Below are 19,411 nucleotides of genomic sequence, written 5' to 3' on the forward strand. Positions count from 1 at the left end.
CAGTTTGTTTTGCATTTAATACTTTAATGAGCATAAACAATACATGTAGTTATGAGAAGGAAAACGTCTATGTTTTGAATTCAATCATGTAGTTTTACAAATATGTCATATGGATATAACAAATTATGGTTATAGAAAAGTAATCCTCAGGTCCCAAAGACTTCACTATAATCAAGTTTTACTGTAATGAATTAAATTAATGCTTACAGCAAAGATTTTCGTTAGTTTTAAAAACAGAACTTAACAAGACAGGGGTATGATTTGAACAAAGTTGAATCTAATGTCCTGTTCACACGGAAAATTTAATTCTAATTAAACGTAAGTTACTGTGAAATAAATTTAATCTGCATTCACACGGATAATTTAATGCAAATTAGTTTAATTCGAATTAGTTAACTGCGTATTAATTTACTTCGCATTAGCTCCATGTAAACGCTAAGCGAAGCTATTTCGAATTAAAATTTGATGCATGCGTAAGGGCAGAATTAAGTAATTGGCCACATGTCGATGGTCAAATATAGGTACTTGTGCTATTTTTGAGTGGAAAACAAAGGAAAATTATGTTAATCACTAAAATGTGTACAGACACTATGACATTATGTCAAATGTATATCTTCTCTGCACAATATGACATGATTTGTAAATGACATCATAATACCTTCACTGAATAGCCTTGTAGAAATAAAATTATAATTTGCATTAGTTTTCTTTGCACTAGCTGTCATGTGAATGCAATTTAATTCAAATTAGTTTAATTCCCATCATTTTACTTTGCATTAATTTACTGCAAATTAAACTCTCAATGTGATCAGGGCATAAACTTCCTAGGGATGCTTTTGAATTCATATGACACTTAATCGCTTTGCTGTTCTTAAGGTGAAAATTTTTATTAATATATCCTTTATTCCCTTGTATAACTATGAAACTGAGTTATGGACTTTGTAAAACTTTGATCACCCATTGTGGCCCCATCCTACAACCGGGGCCATGATTTTAACAAAAGTGAATCTACACTACCTGAGGATGCTTCCATATAGATTTGAATGACCATGGCTTTTATATTCTTGAGAAGAAGATTTTTAAAGATTTTTCCTATGTATTCCTGTGTTAAAATTTGATCACCCATTGTGGTTACACCCTACCCCCAGGGGTCATGATTTGAACAAATATGAATCTACACTACCTGAGGATGCTTCCATATAAATATGACCAATCATGGGTTTTATATTCTTGAGAAGAGGACTTTTAAAGATATTTCTATGTATTCCTATGTAAAACTCTGATCCCCCACTGTGGCCCCACCCTAGTCCTGGGGGTCATGATTTGAACAAATTTGAATCTACACTACCTCACGATGATTCCACATAAGTTTCATACTTTCAAGCACAGTGGTTCTTGAGAAGATTTTTAAATGATGCTACAATGTATTAATTTTCCACAAAATCATAATTATCTTCCCTGGCAAGAAGACATGACCCTTCATCTGAACAAACTTGAATCCCCTTTACCCAAGGATACTTTGTGGCAAGTTTGGTTGAAATTGACCATGCAGTTCTTAAGAAGCAGGCCTCTAAGGGATCTCTAAAATTTAGGTATCAGAAAAATTTAGTCGCCAATGCAAATTTGTAGTCGCCAGGCAATTTTTTCTTTAAGGTGCCCAACTTTTAAAAATTATTAGTAATCAGTATAGGGACCCATGGTGTGATTAAGAAAACATGACATGTCCATTGCTAAAAATAATTCCCTCTTCTTTTAAATTTCTTTTCGCTTTTTCATAAAAATTGATAAAAATGTTAAAATTTCCAGAATTCGATGATTGCCAAGTGAAATTAAAATGGTCGCCAATTTGGTGACTTATGAAAAATTTTACGCGCCATGGTGACTAAATTAGTTGCCAATTAGACCCCTGAGCAGAAGATGAAAATGTGAAAAGTTTACGATGACAACGACTAAGACAGACAACAGACAAATTTCAATCAGAAAAGCTCACTTGAGCTTTTGGCTCAGGTGAGCTAAGGTATATATACAGGTTTATGATATAAACAAGAGGCCCAAGGACCTAGAATCACTCTTCTGAGAAATTGTACAAACTATCTCTTCTGTTTTAAGCCTCTTGGTAACCTATATACTGTAAGTCGTTTTAATTCCAAGGTGTTAAAATTTCACAATTTCTCAAAAAGTACCAATCTTGATGGTTTTAATTTCATGCAAGAAATTAATTTAAATTTCGTATAAGCATTCAAACATTTTTAAAAACAAATGATAGCATTCACTATGGGTTTAATTTCGCAGAAAAATGATGAATCGCGTGATTATTTGCCAATGTACAGTATAAGGATAAAACCTTGAAATTCCAAAAGTGGGTCAGCATGGCAACAACTGACAAAGTTTGATAATTCCAAGCCAGTTAGTATCTGAAATATATCAAGTTAGCCAAGAAATTGCAAAAATAGGTCACAGTGACCTACATATTGGTTGATACACTCCAAGGACTCAAGATGCATCAACTGACAAAGTTTGATGATTCTAAGCCAATTTGTATTTGAAATAGCAATCAAAAAAATTCCTAAAGTAGGTCACCTTGACCTACTTTTTGGCTGACACACTTTGAAGACCCAAGATGCATCAACTGACATAGTTTGATAATACTTTGTTAATAACAATCTAAAATAGACATGAAATTGCAAAAGTAGGTCATGGTGATCTACTTTTGGTTGACACACTCCAGTACCAAAGATTCATTTTCTGACAAAGTCTGATAATTAGTATCTGAAATATTTATAACAAGCCATGAAATTGCAAAAGTAGGTCACTGTGACCTACTTTTTGGTTGATACACTCCGAGGACTCCAAGATGCATCAACTGACAAAGTTTGATAATTCCAAGCAAATGTTATCTGAAATATTTAAATTTAACCATGAAATTGCAAAAGTAGGTCCCCATGACCTACTTTTTGGTTGATACACTCCAAGGACTCAAGATACTTCAACTGACAAAGTTTGATGACTCTAAGCCAATTAATAACTGAAAAAGCTATCAAATTCCAAAAGTAGGTCACAGTGACCTACTTTTTTGTTGACACACTCTGAAGACCCAAAATGCATCAACTGACAAAGTTTGATGATTCTCAGCCAATTAGTATCTGAAATAGCCATGAAATTATAGGTCATGATGACCTTCTTCTTGGTTGGCACACTTTGAGGACCCAAGATGCATCAACTGACAAAGTTTGATGATTCTAAGCCAGTTAGTATCTGTAGTATTGAAATATAGTTAACAAATTCCAAAAGTAGATCATGGTGACCTACTTTTTGGTTGACACACTCCAGGGACCCAAGATGCATCAATCGACAAAATTTGATAATTCCAAGCAAATGTTATCTGAAATATTTAAATTTAGCCATGAAATTGCAAAAGTAGGTCCCCATGACCTACATTTTGGTTGATACACTCCGATCACTCAAGATGCATAAACTGACAAAGTTTGATGACTCTAAGCCAATTAATAACTGAAAAAGCTATCAAATTCCAAAAGTAGGTCATGGTGACCTATTTTTTTGTTGACACACTCTGAGTACCCAAAATGCATCAACTGACAAAGTTTGATGATTCTAAACCAATTAGTATCTGAATTAGCCATGAATCATGGTGACCTACTTTTTGCTTGACATACTTTGAGGACCCAAAATGCACTAATTAATATCTGTAGTATTGAAATATAGCTAGCAAATTCCAAAGGTAGGTCACGGTGATGTACTTCTTAGTTGACACACTATGAGGACCCAAGATGCATCAATTGACAAAGTTTGATAATTCCAAGCCAATTAATATCTGAAATATTTAAATTAAGCTATAAAATTGCAGAAGTAGGTCAAGGTGACCTAGTTTTTGGTTGATACACTCTGAGGACTCAAGATGCATCAACTGACAAAGTTTCATGATTCTATGCTTCAAGGTGTCCAAAATATGCCTCTAAAAAAATTTGAAAATGAATAACTCTAAAATTAAAAAAGTAGGTCACTGTGACATACTTTTTGATAAATATGATGTAAGATCCCAAGGTGCATCAACTTACAAGGTTTGATGATTCTCAACCTCTCAGCATCTGAAATAATGACCTTTAATGTTTAGAAAATGATAAGCCATAAAATTCAGAAAGTAGGTCACAGTGACCAACTTTTTGGTTGACACATTTCAAGGTCCCATGATGACTGACAAGTTTTGATGACCATAGGCTTCAAATTATCCAAGTTATGCATCAAAATTAAACAAAACTGAATATATGCAAAATTCAAAAAGTAGGTCACCGTGACCTGGTTTTGAGTCAGCATCATATGAGGTCTGAAGATACATCAACTGACAAGATTTGATGATCCTAGGCTTATAGTGGGCAAAATATCAAAGTTTTAACAAAACATATTTTTGGTCAACTTTGAAGTGACTTTGAGACCATGCCCTTTGCTCCTACAACATATCCTCATCCTTGTATGTAAGTTTGGTGATAATCTGCCCAGTGGTTCTTGAGAAGATTTTTTAGCTACCACTACTTTTGTTTTTATTTCCCTTATTATCTCCCCTTTTTTAAGGGACACATCCCTAGTTTTGGTACAAATGAAAGCCCTTGGGCCAAGAATTTGAAAAAATTTGACTAAGGGGTTTTTGAGATATGACCAGTTTTCTAAAATTTACGCTCACCATACACTGCACAAATGGCCATAGCAATAATTGTGTTTGGTTTAAAAGAACTTCACTGCCCCTTCCTTCTTTGTCAAGTCTTATAACATAGGAGCTTGTAATATCTATCCCTCTTTAATTTTAGAACTTGAACTACTATATGTGGTCTTGAGCAATATGATGTACATGTATGTCATTTTCAAAATATACAAAGGAAATGGTTTTCTTTTAATTTTATTATCAAAAACTACGACTACATAATATATAACATGGAATTCTAACACAAAAGTTCAACTGCATATCATACTGAAATCATGAATAACTTCCACAGGGAAACTCAAATTTACATAGATTGTAATAACATTAGTGTCATCAAAAAATCATCTACTCAAAAGAGTGAAAGAGGGTCATAATTAGAAACATATCAATATATAAATAAATGTCCAAACTGCACAGAACACAGAGCTTGAGCCTCATGCTGCATGAAGGCCACACCAACAATGAACATGACAAACAAATATGATTTTAAATAACATAATAAAGCTTGCATTTAAAATTGACAATTTTCAAATTTTTCCCTAATTTGTTAAACACTGATGCCCCGTATGACAGCTCATGGCCAAGGTAATATTTCTCAAATGAAAGACATCCAAGGTCAAGGTCATGAGGTAATTGACACTTAAGGGGGATCTTGACATAAGGAATACACATGTGAAATATGAAAGCCCTAGCACCAGCCATTCAAAAGTTATGGTTAAGATTAAAGTTTTTCAAAAGTATGCCAAACTCCAAGGTCAACATCAAAAGGTCAAAATTGTTGGTGCCCATGAGAAAGCCTTAACATGTGAGAAATGAAAGCCATTCAAAAGTTATTGCCCAGGTTAAAGTTTCTTAAATGAAAGTTAAACTCCAAGGTCATGAGGAAAAATTTCTAGTCTTAAGGGGGGTCCTCACACATGGAATACACATGAAATATGAAAGCTCTAGCACCAACCTTTCAAAAGTTAAGGCCAAGGTTAAAGTTTTTCAAATGAAAGTCAAACTCAAAGGTCAAGGCTAAAATTGTTGTTCCAAACAGAAGATCTTGTTCAATTGCAATACACATCAAGTTGGGTTAAATTTTGCAAAAGTGGATCAAACGCCTAAGTTAGGATGTCAAATATGTTGGTACCCCCAAAAAGGTCTTGTTACAACAAAAATACAATTGCATGTGAAATACAAAATCTTAAACTTCAACCAATGAAAAGTTATTGGCAAGGTTGAAGGATTTGCTGACAGAAAGACAGACCATTTTATGCACCAACCCAAATATTTCTTTCATCATTACAAAACGAAGAAATTGCATGTCTGTACATTTTCCTCTTAGCACAACAGTTAATAAGTCATAAGGTCACTTTTAAGTAACCGTGTTTAGCACTCTCCAGTAGATTGTTATAAGTTGTTATCAAATATTTTATGGCTAGAGGAGAGCTTTGAACTGTCATGTATTTCAAAGTTATGAGTTTATGTAAAAAAAAAAAGGAAAATAAAAACAAAATCCTACCTACAGACCTTATTTTTAATAATTAGCATGTCTTAGGCCTCATCAAAGTTCAGGAGCTTTGATCTAAATAAGCTAGAATCTACACTGTGTGAGAATGTTTGCATAATAACTAAGCAGTTTTTTTTTTAAACTAACCGATAATTTAAAAAAATTTCCCTGTATATTTTTTGAAACTATGACCCTCTTTGTCAACCCATTCTGGTCCTAGCAGTCCCATGTCCAGATTATTTCATTTACATTATGTAAGGAAGCTTCCAAATTAATTATGTCATTTCTGGTCCAATGTTCAATAGAAAAAAAGGCCCATGGGCCACAATGCTCACCTGAGTCAGTTTGGCCTTGCTGTTCTTCATCAGATTTTTTTATTGCCCTCTTTGACTTCTTTAAAAAAAAATTGACTCCATATTGTGGACCAAAATCGGGCCCTAAGAGAACTATTGTTTAATCAAATTCGAATCCACACAACATTAGAATGCCTCAATATTAATACAATCAACATGGCCATGCTGTTCTGGAAAAGAGTTTTTTCCCCTATTCACATGCATTACGTAAAATTCAGATCTCCGATTTTGACCCTCACCCTTTTAAAATAATTTTGTGTGATTTTGAAAAAAATTTCTTCCTACACACTCTCTTGTAAAACTCAGATCCCCTATAGTAGCCTAAATCTATTCCTGAGGGCCCTGATCTGAACAAACTTGAACTACACTATCAATGGATGTCTGCACATCAATATGACAAAAAATGACTATGCCATTCATAGGGGAAGAATTTTAAAGACTTTTCACAAATATTTTTAAAAACATGTATAAAACTTTGATCTATTGTGACCCCACCCTACTCTGGGGGGAAGGGGGGTCATGATTTCAACAAACTTGAATCTACACTATGTAATGGAGCTTTCACATACTATTAAGTTTCAACTTGCCCACTGGTTCTTGTGAAGAAGGTTTTGAAAGATTTTTTTTCTAAATATTCCAGGAGTCATATGATTTGAACAAAACTGAATCTATTTCATGCACAAGCTATGAACAATTTTATATCTATATATCATAATAAGTATCATGATACGAAATACAAAAGACTAAAATACAGTAAACTTCTTTTAAAACGTACTCGGTTATAAAGTATCTCCGGATGTAAAGTAGCCATTCCGTAGTCCTGGCAAAGTGTCTATATATTTCATTGGAAAAAACACCGCTTACAACGTATTTGTATATAACGTAGTATCGCTTATAAAGTATTAGAAATTTGGTCCCGTTACATAATTACACCTCTTATAACGTATTCTGACACGTAGTTTCACACCTTTTCAGAGTTTTCTATCAGCTCAGTGACTGCAGATTAGTCACGGTTTGTTGATTTCATAGCTTCTCTGTAATGGGTGTTTTTCTAATGAGGTTTCTTTGTTGTTTCGGGTAGATGTATTTATAATAATTGTTTGATAAAGTTCATCGAGTAGATGTACTTATAATTGTTTGAATAAAAATTCACCTTTGAGTCAGTAAATAGCAATGTAACCAAAAATGATATAATTAAACTAGTGAAAGAAAAATACATTGATTCAATATCAGTAGACTGCGACGACAGCGAGGACGACGAGGCCATGTCTGACACATGCATACCATCTACCCAGACGATCAAAGGGCATTAGTCCGAAGTTTTCATGACTCTGGCAACTCTGGAAACTTTTGTAAATAAATGTCGTCAGGCCAAACAGACAAACATCACGGACTTTTTTATATGATCTGACGATCATCAAGATTGTACAGCACTTAAGTGATTTTGAAATAATTTACACTTTGTGAAAATAAAATGTTACCGAATATTTGTCTTTATTAATATAAGAAATGAAACCAAATATACCTGTAAATCATTTATTTACATACTATACATACTTTAAAATAATATTAATAACACACTAGCGGTTTGAAAATTGCTTACGGTAAAGGTGTACTGAGTACTTCCGGTCTCCGTTTATAACGTACACCGGTTATAACGTAGGATTTATCACAGTCCCCTGAGATACATTATAAAAGATGTTTACTGTACCAATATTTATTACATAATTATAACCTAGGTAAATAATTCATTTATTTGTTCAAACTTTTGAATAACAATTACAAAAGTGTAAAGAATGTTGCAAAAAACAGTTAAACAATGGCATCCTAGCATCCAAACATGCTTTATTAATACATGAATAAAAATGAACAAGATGTGCTTGTGAAACACTAATGCCCCCGTATGGCAGCTAAGGTTAAAAGTTCTCAAATGCAAGTCAAACTTCAAGGTCAAGAGATCAAAAATTGTTGTTACCCAAACAAAGGTCTTGCCACAAGAAATACTTATGTAAAACTTTCAATACCCCATTGGGCCCCACCCTACCCCCGAGGGTCATCATTTGAACAAAATTGAATTTACACTACCTGAGGATGCTTCCTTATCAAAATGACTAAACATGATTTTCAGTTCTTGAGAAGAGGATACTTTTCTGTATGTTTTCCTAATTTGTAAAATTTTCGATCCCCCATTGTGGCCTGACCCTATCCCCAGGGTCATCATTTTAACAAACTTGAATCTACACTACCTGAGGATGCTTCCATATCAAAATGACTAATCATGGCTTTGCAGTTCTTCTGAAGAAGAAATTTTCCTATATATTTCTATTTAAGACTTTGATCCTCCATTGTGGCCCCACACTACCCGGGGGTCATGATTTGAACAAAATAGAATCTACACTACCTGAGGATGCTTCCACATAAATATGATCAATCAGGGCTTTGCTGTTCCTGAGAAGATTTTTATGATTTTTCCTATATATTTCTATGTAAACTTTGATCCTCCATTGTGGCTCCACCCTACCCCCGGGGGTCAGGATTTGAATAAATTTGAATCTACACATACCTGAGGATGCTTCCATATAAATATGACCAATCAGGGCTTTACTGTTCCTGAGAAGATTTTTATAGATTTTACCTTTATATTTCCAAGTAAAACTTTGATCCTCCATTGTGGCCCCACCCTACCCCCAGGGGTCATGATTTGAACAAACTTGAATATACACTACCTGAGGATGCTTCCATATAAATATGACTCATCATGGTTTTGCTGTTCTTGAAAAGAAGATTTTTAAAGATTTTTCCAATATATTTCTATGTAAAAATTTGTTCCTCCATTGTGGCCTTGCCCTACCCCCGGGGGTCATGATTTGAATAAACTTGAATCTACACTACCTGAGGATGCTTCCATATAAATATGACTCATCATGGCTTTGCTGTTCTTGAGAAGAAGATTTTTCCTATATATTTCTATGTAAAACTTTGATCCTCCATTGTGGCCCCACCCTACCGCCGGGGGTCATGATTTGAACAAACTTAAATCTACACAAACTGAGGATGCTTCCATATAAATATGACTCATCATGGCTTTGCTGTTCTTGAGAAGAAGATTTTAAAAGATTTTTCCAATATATTTCTATGTATAACTTTGATCCTCCATTGTGGCCCTACTCCCGGGGGGTCATGATTTGAACAAATTTGAATCTACACTACCTGAGTATAGTTCAATATGACTAAAGATGGCTTTTCTGTTCTTGAGAAGATTTTTTTTATATATTCCTATGTAAAACTTTGATTCCCCATTGTGACCCCACCCTATCCCCTGGGGTCATGATTTGAATAAATTTGAATCTACACTGCCTGAGGATGCTTCCATATCAAAATGACTAATCATGGCTTTAGTGTACTTGAGAAGATTTTTAAAGTTTTTTCCTATATATTCCTATGTAAAACTTTGATCCTCCATTGTGGCCCCGCCCTACCCCCGGGGGGTCATGATTTGAACAAATTTGAATCTACACTACCTGAGGATGCTTCCACATGAGTTTCACCTTTTCTGGCCCTGTGGTTCTTGAGAAGAAGATTTTTAAAAGATGCTATTAATTTTTCACTAACTCTTTATTATCTCCCCTTGAAAGCAGATCAAACTCGAAGGTTATGGTAAAAAATATTCAACCCAAGGAAAGGTCTTGTCAAAAGCATACACGTGATATATGAAAGCTCTAGCACCAAACATCTGGAAGTTATAACCAAAGTCAGAGTTTTTCAAAAGTAGGTCAGACTCCAAGGTCAAGGTCAACAGGTCAAAGTTGTTTGTACCCAAAGAAAGATGTTGTTACAAGGAATAAACATGTGAAATATGAATGCCCTAGCTCTTGCCAATCAAAAGTTATAGTCAAGGTTAAAGTTTTTACAGACAAACAGACAGAGCAAAAACTATATGCACCTGAATCTTCTATTATGAGGGGATTAAAAAATAAAATTATGTTTTCACACCATTTTATTAGAAAATTATGGAAATTCATTGAAAATTATGTAAAAATTGCAAGTAAAAATATCATGAATCATATATTATTGTGATATTTGTTGAAGAAATCGTGATATATTGCGATACAAAATCTTTTTACCCACCCCTAATAGTGACACAAATATGCCAAACACTTTTTGATCAGAAAAGCAAGCCTGTGGTTAAGCTAAGCGAAAACAAATAAAAACAACCATTAAAACTTTAATTAATATAAGTGTTAAATAGAAAACATTTTTTAATACTTCACAAAAAAGGCAACCCATCTAATATTACCAGTATGTACACACTATTAACTGATGTTATCATCAACTTACATGGATACTATTTACAGGTACTTATAATTTACAAAATTCAACAATTTATATACCCCCACCCCCCACCCACCCCCACCTTTAAAGAATTGTGTTACATGTACATGCCAAATTGTACACACAATGTAACTTTATTATACTGTATACATACCCAGTATTTTACCACTACCTTAGCTCTGAAATGAATGTTTTTCTTTTATGCAAAAGAAATTAGGAATTCTAACATTGACATTTCAACATTTTAAAATATATAAAATGGTAAAAATTGTTAAACAGACAAGGAAACAAAAACAATTTCAACATAAACTACGAATGTTTCTTCTATTTGTACACTGTTATTCTGTAATGGCTACATACTAATCTGTAAGATATTTATTACATCATTGATTATATATATACATTTTATTGGAACAAGTAAATTTATCCTTATCAGTACGTAATGCTATCAACATTTTTCCAACCATGTTCTCATTTTTATCATAAACCACACATTCAAATTTCTATCATAACACACATTTCAGCATTTAAATCAGTATCTCCCACAAAACAGGCATTCCAGTCAGTAAACAACATGTATTAGTTTCTTTCACATAACTTTGTACTTGCTTATTTCCCAAGAAAAAATAGCTTGTAAAAAGCAAATCATTTAAAATAACTCAGCAACTCTTACAATGCTATTTCCAGAAGATGCTATTCAAATATCAAACAGGGTTTATAACTGACAGAAGAAATTGTACTCGTAAAAGTGATAAACTCCAAACACAGTCTGATCACTTATTCTTAACAGTATTATGTAAAAAAAAATACTTCAATGCCCATGCTGTGAATGCCTTTTAAAGCAACTCAAGCAATGTTCCTTTTGTAGAAATATTAGTTCTGGGTGATAAAATGAGTACAAACAACATGAAATATGGAATACATTGGAATCATGAAGCTATGTGCTTTGACTTGAAGTATGGTTATGAAAATAAGCTTAAAGTGTTGAAATGATCATTAAAAAATATTTGTAATCAAAGTAAACAAAACAATGCTATCTGAATCCAGTGGACAATACAAGGATCATAATACATTGCAAGTCAAACATTAGGTATGAGGTCTTTTATCCATGATCTTTGACCTGACTACATTTCATCTGTAACCTCCTCACTGACCTCTACATGAGAAATGTTACATGAACCCTCGAACACCTGTTCAGCAATTTCAGGATCCATGACGATAATCTCTGTTTCTATGGTTTCCTCTTCTTTGACCGCTAGACTTTCAGTGGCATCCTGGCAGCCACCACACATGCTGATTGGGAACTCATCACACCTCTCAGCACTATACCACACTGGACAGGTCAATGACTGGACATGTCGAAAAGGCTCCTCAAACTCACGGACAGGGACATCCCAGTGGTCAGGGTAGTGGGTGACCGACACCCCCGGGCAGAAAACATTACCCACAAGTCTGTCCAGAGTCCATTGAAATGTCTGAACATCTAATTCACCCCTCTCTGTTTTCACTACAATTTTCTCCAAGGATTTGAACAGAACATTAATGTTTAATTGGCCTTCAGGGGTCAGGGTCACAGTCACTGGGTCAAGGTCTTCTTCAAGGCAACCAAAATATCGTCTATTTGTGATGACCAATGGCGAGGATGGAATTACCGGGATCTAAAGAAAAGTAAATAATCAGGGAAAACAAAACCCCTGGAAATTTAAATTTCTAATATATCTCTTTTATCTCTTAACTTGGATGATATCAGGCTCAGGTACAAAGTCAATTCAAAACTTACCTGATTGTAATATTTACAAAATGAAAAGTTAAATATATATAGCAAACGATATAAAATCTGCCGTTTATTATCAACATGTGACTGAAAATATTCCCGAGTCTGAGTACAGCTTACCTGGTAGGAGAGTGTGTCATACTGTGGAGACTTCAGGATGTCCAGGGCGGACTGAATGACAAACGTCAAGCCGTCTCTAGCCAGCCCACATCCTGGGCACGCCGCGTTTAGATACAAGTTGCAGTGGGTCATGACGGTGCGTTTTTCTCTTTTGTCCGCTGTGACTGGAATAAATCCAGGAGAAGTGTTGCTAAAGCTTCACCGCTGTCAAATATATTGCTCAATCCGCGGCTTGGGACTCAATTATTATAACCAAGCTATTAGTTATTAAATTGTCAGACATCACAAAGGTTTTATTTCAATGATTTAGCAAAAGACCATCTAAATGAATCCCAATGCTCAAGTTTCATTTCTAGAATAATGATTCTATGTCATGCAAGATCTTTTTTCTCTCATTTTTTTTTGTGTTCATAGGAAAATGTGGTTGACTGATGATTAGCAATACTAAGCTATTTGTCTAAACTGATTTTTTTTTAACAAAGTATTATCAAAAAATGAACAACAGGTGCCTCATTCAAGAAATAAAATGAAATAAATGAAGAACATGCAAAAACAGCTATTGGTAAGACTTGTAGAGAAAAACACGCCCAAGATGTAAAAATGTCCAGAGGTTTTAACCCAGATTAACGAAATAAGCCATGACACATGCACAGAGATTTCACTGGGGCATGATAGTGTCAACAGAATGACAAAGATAGATGCTTGTGTCGCCAGTTTTATTCAGTATTCATTATATAAGAAACATCTCTCATCATTTGGTCCACACAGATATATACATGTACAGTATATAGACAGGTAACTAAGCAAAGATAAGATTTCTTCTGACAGCACAGTTTTTTTTTACTATCCTTTAACCTCTAATTCCACAATAAATTGACTTACACTGGTTGTCTTGTTCCCCGCCCACCACCTCAGCAGATAACTGGTCCTCGGTGAGTTCTCCCAGCTCCACTGTTACTTGTTCTGTCACACGATCCAGCTCTGTAAATAATCAATCAAAAGCCTGAAAGGCTTCAATGGCATCCAACATAAAGAACAATTCTAAAATTTCTTTTGAATTCAATATAAAAATTGTACACAAAGCATCACTATAATAGGTTAGGCACTTTATTTCATGGACAGAATTGATCAAGGTCCACATACACCTGACTCTGTCAAGTGTATATAAACATGGAAGCCTGTTCATGTTGTCAAATAATAAATTCATCTCTTTTCTGTCCTAGACCTAGAAAAGATTTATTTTATTACTATTTTACTTGTCAATATCTAAGCATTGCTTTTTCAATATTTCTAGCTTAACAACATTTTCAGTGATTGCACTTCAGCTTACAGTTGAGCATGGTTATCAGTATTCTACAAAACCCAGTTTAGGATAAAATTTATTGGTGTAAAATTGTAAGAGTAAAGATTGAACTTTAAAAGCCAATTTTTCTTACACTCTTGTTAGTGTAATAAAGTGACTTCATGATTTTTTTTCCCGCTTTGCTGTTTTCTTTTTACCTGATTTCCCTTCCCAAAAAAATGATTAGACATATAATTCCAAGAATCGCTATTTAGAAATTATACACCTGCAACAACTATCAGTAAGGTCCACACTTCTTCTTTCATTAGAATACAGTCTCTGTGATTTAATTGTAGATATACTTGATGCAATTTTATTTTCAAGTTACATTTTCATTGTGACCATTTTCAAAAGAAATTGATACGTTCCATTTTCTTTTGCAGATGCAATGACTGACACCTTTGGTTGCCAGTTACATTGCTAGTTTGCCAAAACAAACATAAAGTGTTACTACTTTTTCAATACTTTGGCAGCATTATCAAAGAAGAAATATAGTAATCAGTATTATACGTGAATGAGTTGATACCTGCAGAAACTTTGTTGGTTTGGGAACTGGTTGGCATTTCAGACTGTGATACATCAGCTAAATAAGAAACAAGTGTGGGATCAGAGTATTTAATTAAACTTTTAACGTCATCAGTAAAGGCATAGAATACAAAGTAATATTTAACTAGAAATATGTCCATAGGACATGAATGCCCCGCCGAGGGTATATTAGTAACACAACATTTTAACACAAATTGAGAAAAGTGAGGTCAAGGTCAAAGGAAAGGTCAAGGTGAAAAAATATTGATGCAGTTGAATAGCTTACATCAGTATGTATCAGCACATGAAGTTTGACATTAATTTAAGAAAAAAGAGGTCAAGGTCAAAGGAAAGGTCAAGGTCAAAAATTGTTGATGCAGTTGAAAATGTTACATCAGTATGTATTAGCATATGAAGTTTGATAAAAATATTAGGAATAGTTTCTTTAAAACTGAGCTAAACAATAATTTAAGAAAAGTGAGGTCAAGGTCAAAGGAAAGGTCAAGGTCAAAAAATATTGATGCAGTTGAATAGCTCTCATCAGTATGTATCAGCATATGAAGTTTGATAACACTATCTTGAATGGTTTCATTAAAACTGAGCTAAACACTAATTCAGAGATCAAGGTCAAAAGAAAGGTCAAGGTCAAAAAATGTTGATGCAGTTGAATAGTTTACATCAGTATGTATCAACATATGAAGGTTGATTACACTATCTTGAGTAGTATCTTTAAAACTGAGCTAAACACTAATTTAAGAAAAGTGAGGTCAAGGTCAAAAGAAAGGTCAAGGACAAAAAATGTTGATACAGTTGAATAGTTTACATCAGTATGTATCAACATATGAAGTTTGATTACACTATCTTGAATGGTATGTATGTATCAATAATTTAAGAAAAGTGAGGTCAAGGTCAAAGGAAAGGTCAAGGTCAAAAAATGTTGATGCAGTTGCATAGCTCTCATCAATATCTATCAGCATATGAAGTTTGATAAAAATATCTTGGATAGTTTCTTTGAAACTGAGCTTTGAACAGAGCTAAACGCAAAGTGTGACGGAAGGACAGAAGGACGGAAGACGGACATGACAAACACTATATGCCTCGGCCATATTCATGGCGGGGCATAAAAAGGGGTGCTGCTAATAAAAAAGAGAAAGAAATGATGGAAAAACAAGAGGCCCAAGGACCTCAGTATAAATAACCCTGTAAAGGATCCATAGTCTAAGAATGGAAATTACAGTAAAACTTGTTTAGTGCGAACACAGATATAGTGAATTCACGGATATAGCGTAGTTTTTTTGGAATCCCCAGCGAAATTCTTAACAAATTCTAGGAAAATATTATGGTTATAACAAACTCTGATATAACGAATTTACGGATATAGCGAACTGATTTTCTGTCCCATAGAGGTTAAAAATAACGAAAATTACATCTTTTATAACAAATTTTCAATATCTTAAACTTCAAAATATTAAACTGATATTATTTTTGTAAAAGTATTTAGTTTTGAAATTCCATTCCTCAGAAATATTTAGTTCCCCAAGTAAAATTTTGTTTTTAATACCTCCCAGAACATATTTGGTAGTTATACTTGAAGGAAAAGATGCATATTGCGAATTCGTTATGAATGCTTACACGAATTCGTTTTATGGATATAATGAATTATGGATAGAATGAAGTAAATTCACAGGTTCCCAGGACTTTGCTATAACCGAGTTTTGCTGTATATAAAGAAACTAAACAAACTCAGAGATGAAAATATGTTGCTCAAAAACACGAGGAATAGGATGCTCAGGGATCAACAAAATAGTTAGTCTGGCGATCATCAGCAACACCCCATAAAAAGTCTTTAATTCTACTTCCCCATCAATAACATTATTTATAGAGATTAGAGACAATTACTAAAATAACATTTATCAGCTACATACTATTCCCATAATGTGAAGTTCAAAGGAAACCCACTCAAAAATAAGCAAAAAAAAAAAAAAAAAAAAAAAAAAAGAATGATTAAAACCGCACTAGTGATAACAGAATGACAGAGGTTTAGATGATAAATGCATGGCATTACAATGGATCTACACCCTACACATACCAAGACATTCCAAAAATTACCTTGTGCTACAAGACATAAAAAATTCACAATTTTACCTTTAGTTTTACTTTTTAGATTATGCAATCCTGAATATTAAAAGAAAGGAGTAGTTGTAAGCCTTCTACTACTTTTTTCCCCCCAAGACATGACATTTATTTTCAACAGGATGTACAGACATAGAGTATATCAGATCTATGTATAATGTCAATCCATAAATATGACTGCTCAATTACTGAGGAAAACATTTTATACACTGGACTTAACTACATTCTGATACTGTATACAATGTATTCTTATCATCAAATCAAATTTCTGATTCCATGAAGCAGTGATATACTGTCAACATTTTAAAAAAGTATTTCAAATAAAAATATTGACAGCACAAAATATTAACTTTACAGTCACCTATCCTCCTATATAACCTGCATTTATTGATATTGCTGATTTAATCCTGTGTCTAATATTGATATTGACAGGCCATTAATCCACAAATTGATGTTCACAAAACTGATGATAATTTTTCTTACATTGACAGAGATGAGTAATGTAACCTATTATTGATATGGAAAGGACTAATATTAATTTTAGTGTCAAGTAACCTACCAATAATATGGAAGAACTAATGTTAATTTTACTGTCAGGTGCCCTACCATTGATATGGACAGGATAATGTTAATCTTACAGACAAGTAACCTACCATTGATATGGACAGGGATAACGTTAATTTTACAGACAAGTAACCTATCATTGATATAAACAGGACTGAGGTTAATTTTAATGTCAGGTAACTTACCATTGATACTAACAAAGCAAATTTTAAATTTCATTTTTAGGTAACTTATCTTTGACTACTGACAGGGCTGGTATTAATTGTTAGGTAACTTACAATTAATATTAACAGGGCTGGTGTTATTAACACCAGCCCTGTTAATATTAATGGTAAGTTACCTAACAACTGTTAAGTAACTTACCATTAATATTGACAGGGCTGGTGTTAATTGTTAGGTAACTTACCATTAATATTAACAGGGCTGGTGTTAATTGTTAGGTAACTTACCATTAATATTGACAGGGCTGGCGTTTATTGTTAGGTAACTTATCTTTGACTACTGACAGGGCTGGTGTTAATTGTTAGGTACCTTACCATTAATATTGACAGGGCTAGTGTTAATTGTTAGGTAACTTACCATTAATATTGACAGGGCTGGTGTAAATTGTTAGGTAAATTACCATTAATATTGACAGGGCTGGTGTAAATTGTTAGGTAACTTACCATTAATATTGACAGGGCTGGTGTTAATTGTTAGGTAACTTACCATTTATATTGACAGGGCTGGTGTAAATTGTTAGGTAACTTACCATTAATATTGACAGGGCTGGTGTTAATTGTTAGGTAACTTACCATTTATATTGACAGGGCTGGTGTTAATTGTTAGGTAACTTACCATTTATATTGACAGGGCTGGTGTAAATTTTTAGGTAACTTACCATTAATATTGACAGGGCTGATGTTAATCTTGCTGTCTTGTTCCGACTCCTCACCTGAGGAACCTATTAAAATACACCTGATATAAAATTTAGTTCTTCTTTTATTTAATTAAATAACATTGATACAGTAACAAAGAACTTATATTTTTGATTTCAAGAACCTTTCCACTAGGGATGTCAACGAATATTGGAGTACTCGACTTTCGTTCGATCATACCGACTATCGACTAATTTTTTTTAGTCTGTTATTCGTCAAAAATTTGCTACTTAATAGTAATCTTAAATTCAAGGTAAAAATGGATCTATGGATCTACTCACTTTATTTTTTAACACATCAGTGTTCAGTGTTCTCTTGAGTAAAACTCAGGGAAAGGCTTAACCTGTCTACGTTAATTGTTCAAAGGAAATTTTTGTTCGGTAAACATGCATTGGCATACATTAAGGGGAAGAAGGACCTTGAGCTGAAAAAATACCTGTTATTCAATTTTTTTCATATTTTGTATATTTCTTATTAAGTATGTCCCACATATCTTAAAGCAGTTATATCATTAGGTTTCTTACCTTATTTTAGAGATATTGATTGACAAATACTATGCCCTACAGTATCTAAGTAGAGTTTTAGTTCTCCATGTTTCCGGGCCCATTACTCTGTCCATAATGGGATTTTTAAGCAAAGATAAAAAATATGTAAGTGGACATGTATCTTTTCAAATATTTCATAGTATGAATAGGGTTAAAATTCGAAAAAGCAAGTTTCTTCTATCACACTGCATCTGGATAGCGAAAATTACGTACTTTTTAAGACAACTTTAACAACAAAAAACGTAATTTACCAAAAATTCTATCATTCAATATTTTTAAATTTACGTTGAAATGTAAGTCCTTCAAATTATTGATTAACTGTAAAAATTTCGAATGGTGAAGCTGACCTCAATATTGCACAGGACATCGTTAAAAAGGACATAAGCATGACAAAAACATGTCATGTTTACATTTCTCGAGTACGGGAAAAACCAACTATGACGTCACATGTAAGCTTAATAAGCGAAAGAAGATATACCTACATAAGATTTCCGTCATCAGCCATGCAAAAATAATTTTTGTATTCCCCGTGTCTCAGAATATTTTATCATATACTGATTAAGACCTGTTTTCACAAAGTAACACCGCTCCTGTATTCAC

General features: G+C 33.7%; 1 protein-coding gene across 3 annotated transcripts in view; it reads right to left on the reverse strand.

Moving 5' to 3' along the window:
- Positions 1–19,411, reverse strand: part of LOC133193476 (uncharacterized) — a 34,322-nt gene that overhangs the window by 3,826 nt on the left and 11,085 nt on the right. For all 3 annotated transcript variants that reach the window (XM_061329442.1, XM_061329440.1, XM_061329441.1), the window contains 3 exons: positions 18,230–18,292; positions 14,654–14,710; positions 13,668–13,766 (listed from right to left, as the gene is read on the reverse strand). In XM_061329442.1, coding sequence (XP_061185426.1) covers positions 13,668–13,766; positions 14,654–14,710; positions 18,230–18,292 — 219 coding nt within the window. The remainder of the gene's footprint in view (positions 1–13,667; positions 13,767–14,653; positions 14,711–18,229; positions 18,293–19,411) is intronic.

Source organism: Saccostrea echinata, unplaced genomic scaffold (assembly GCF_033153115.1).
Source record: "Saccostrea echinata isolate AGI-Se365-2 ecotype Australia unplaced genomic scaffold, CSIRO_AGI_Sech_v1 ptg000027l, whole genome shotgun sequence".
Lineage (NCBI taxonomy): Eukaryota > Metazoa > Mollusca > Bivalvia > Ostreida > Ostreidae > Saccostrea > Saccostrea echinata.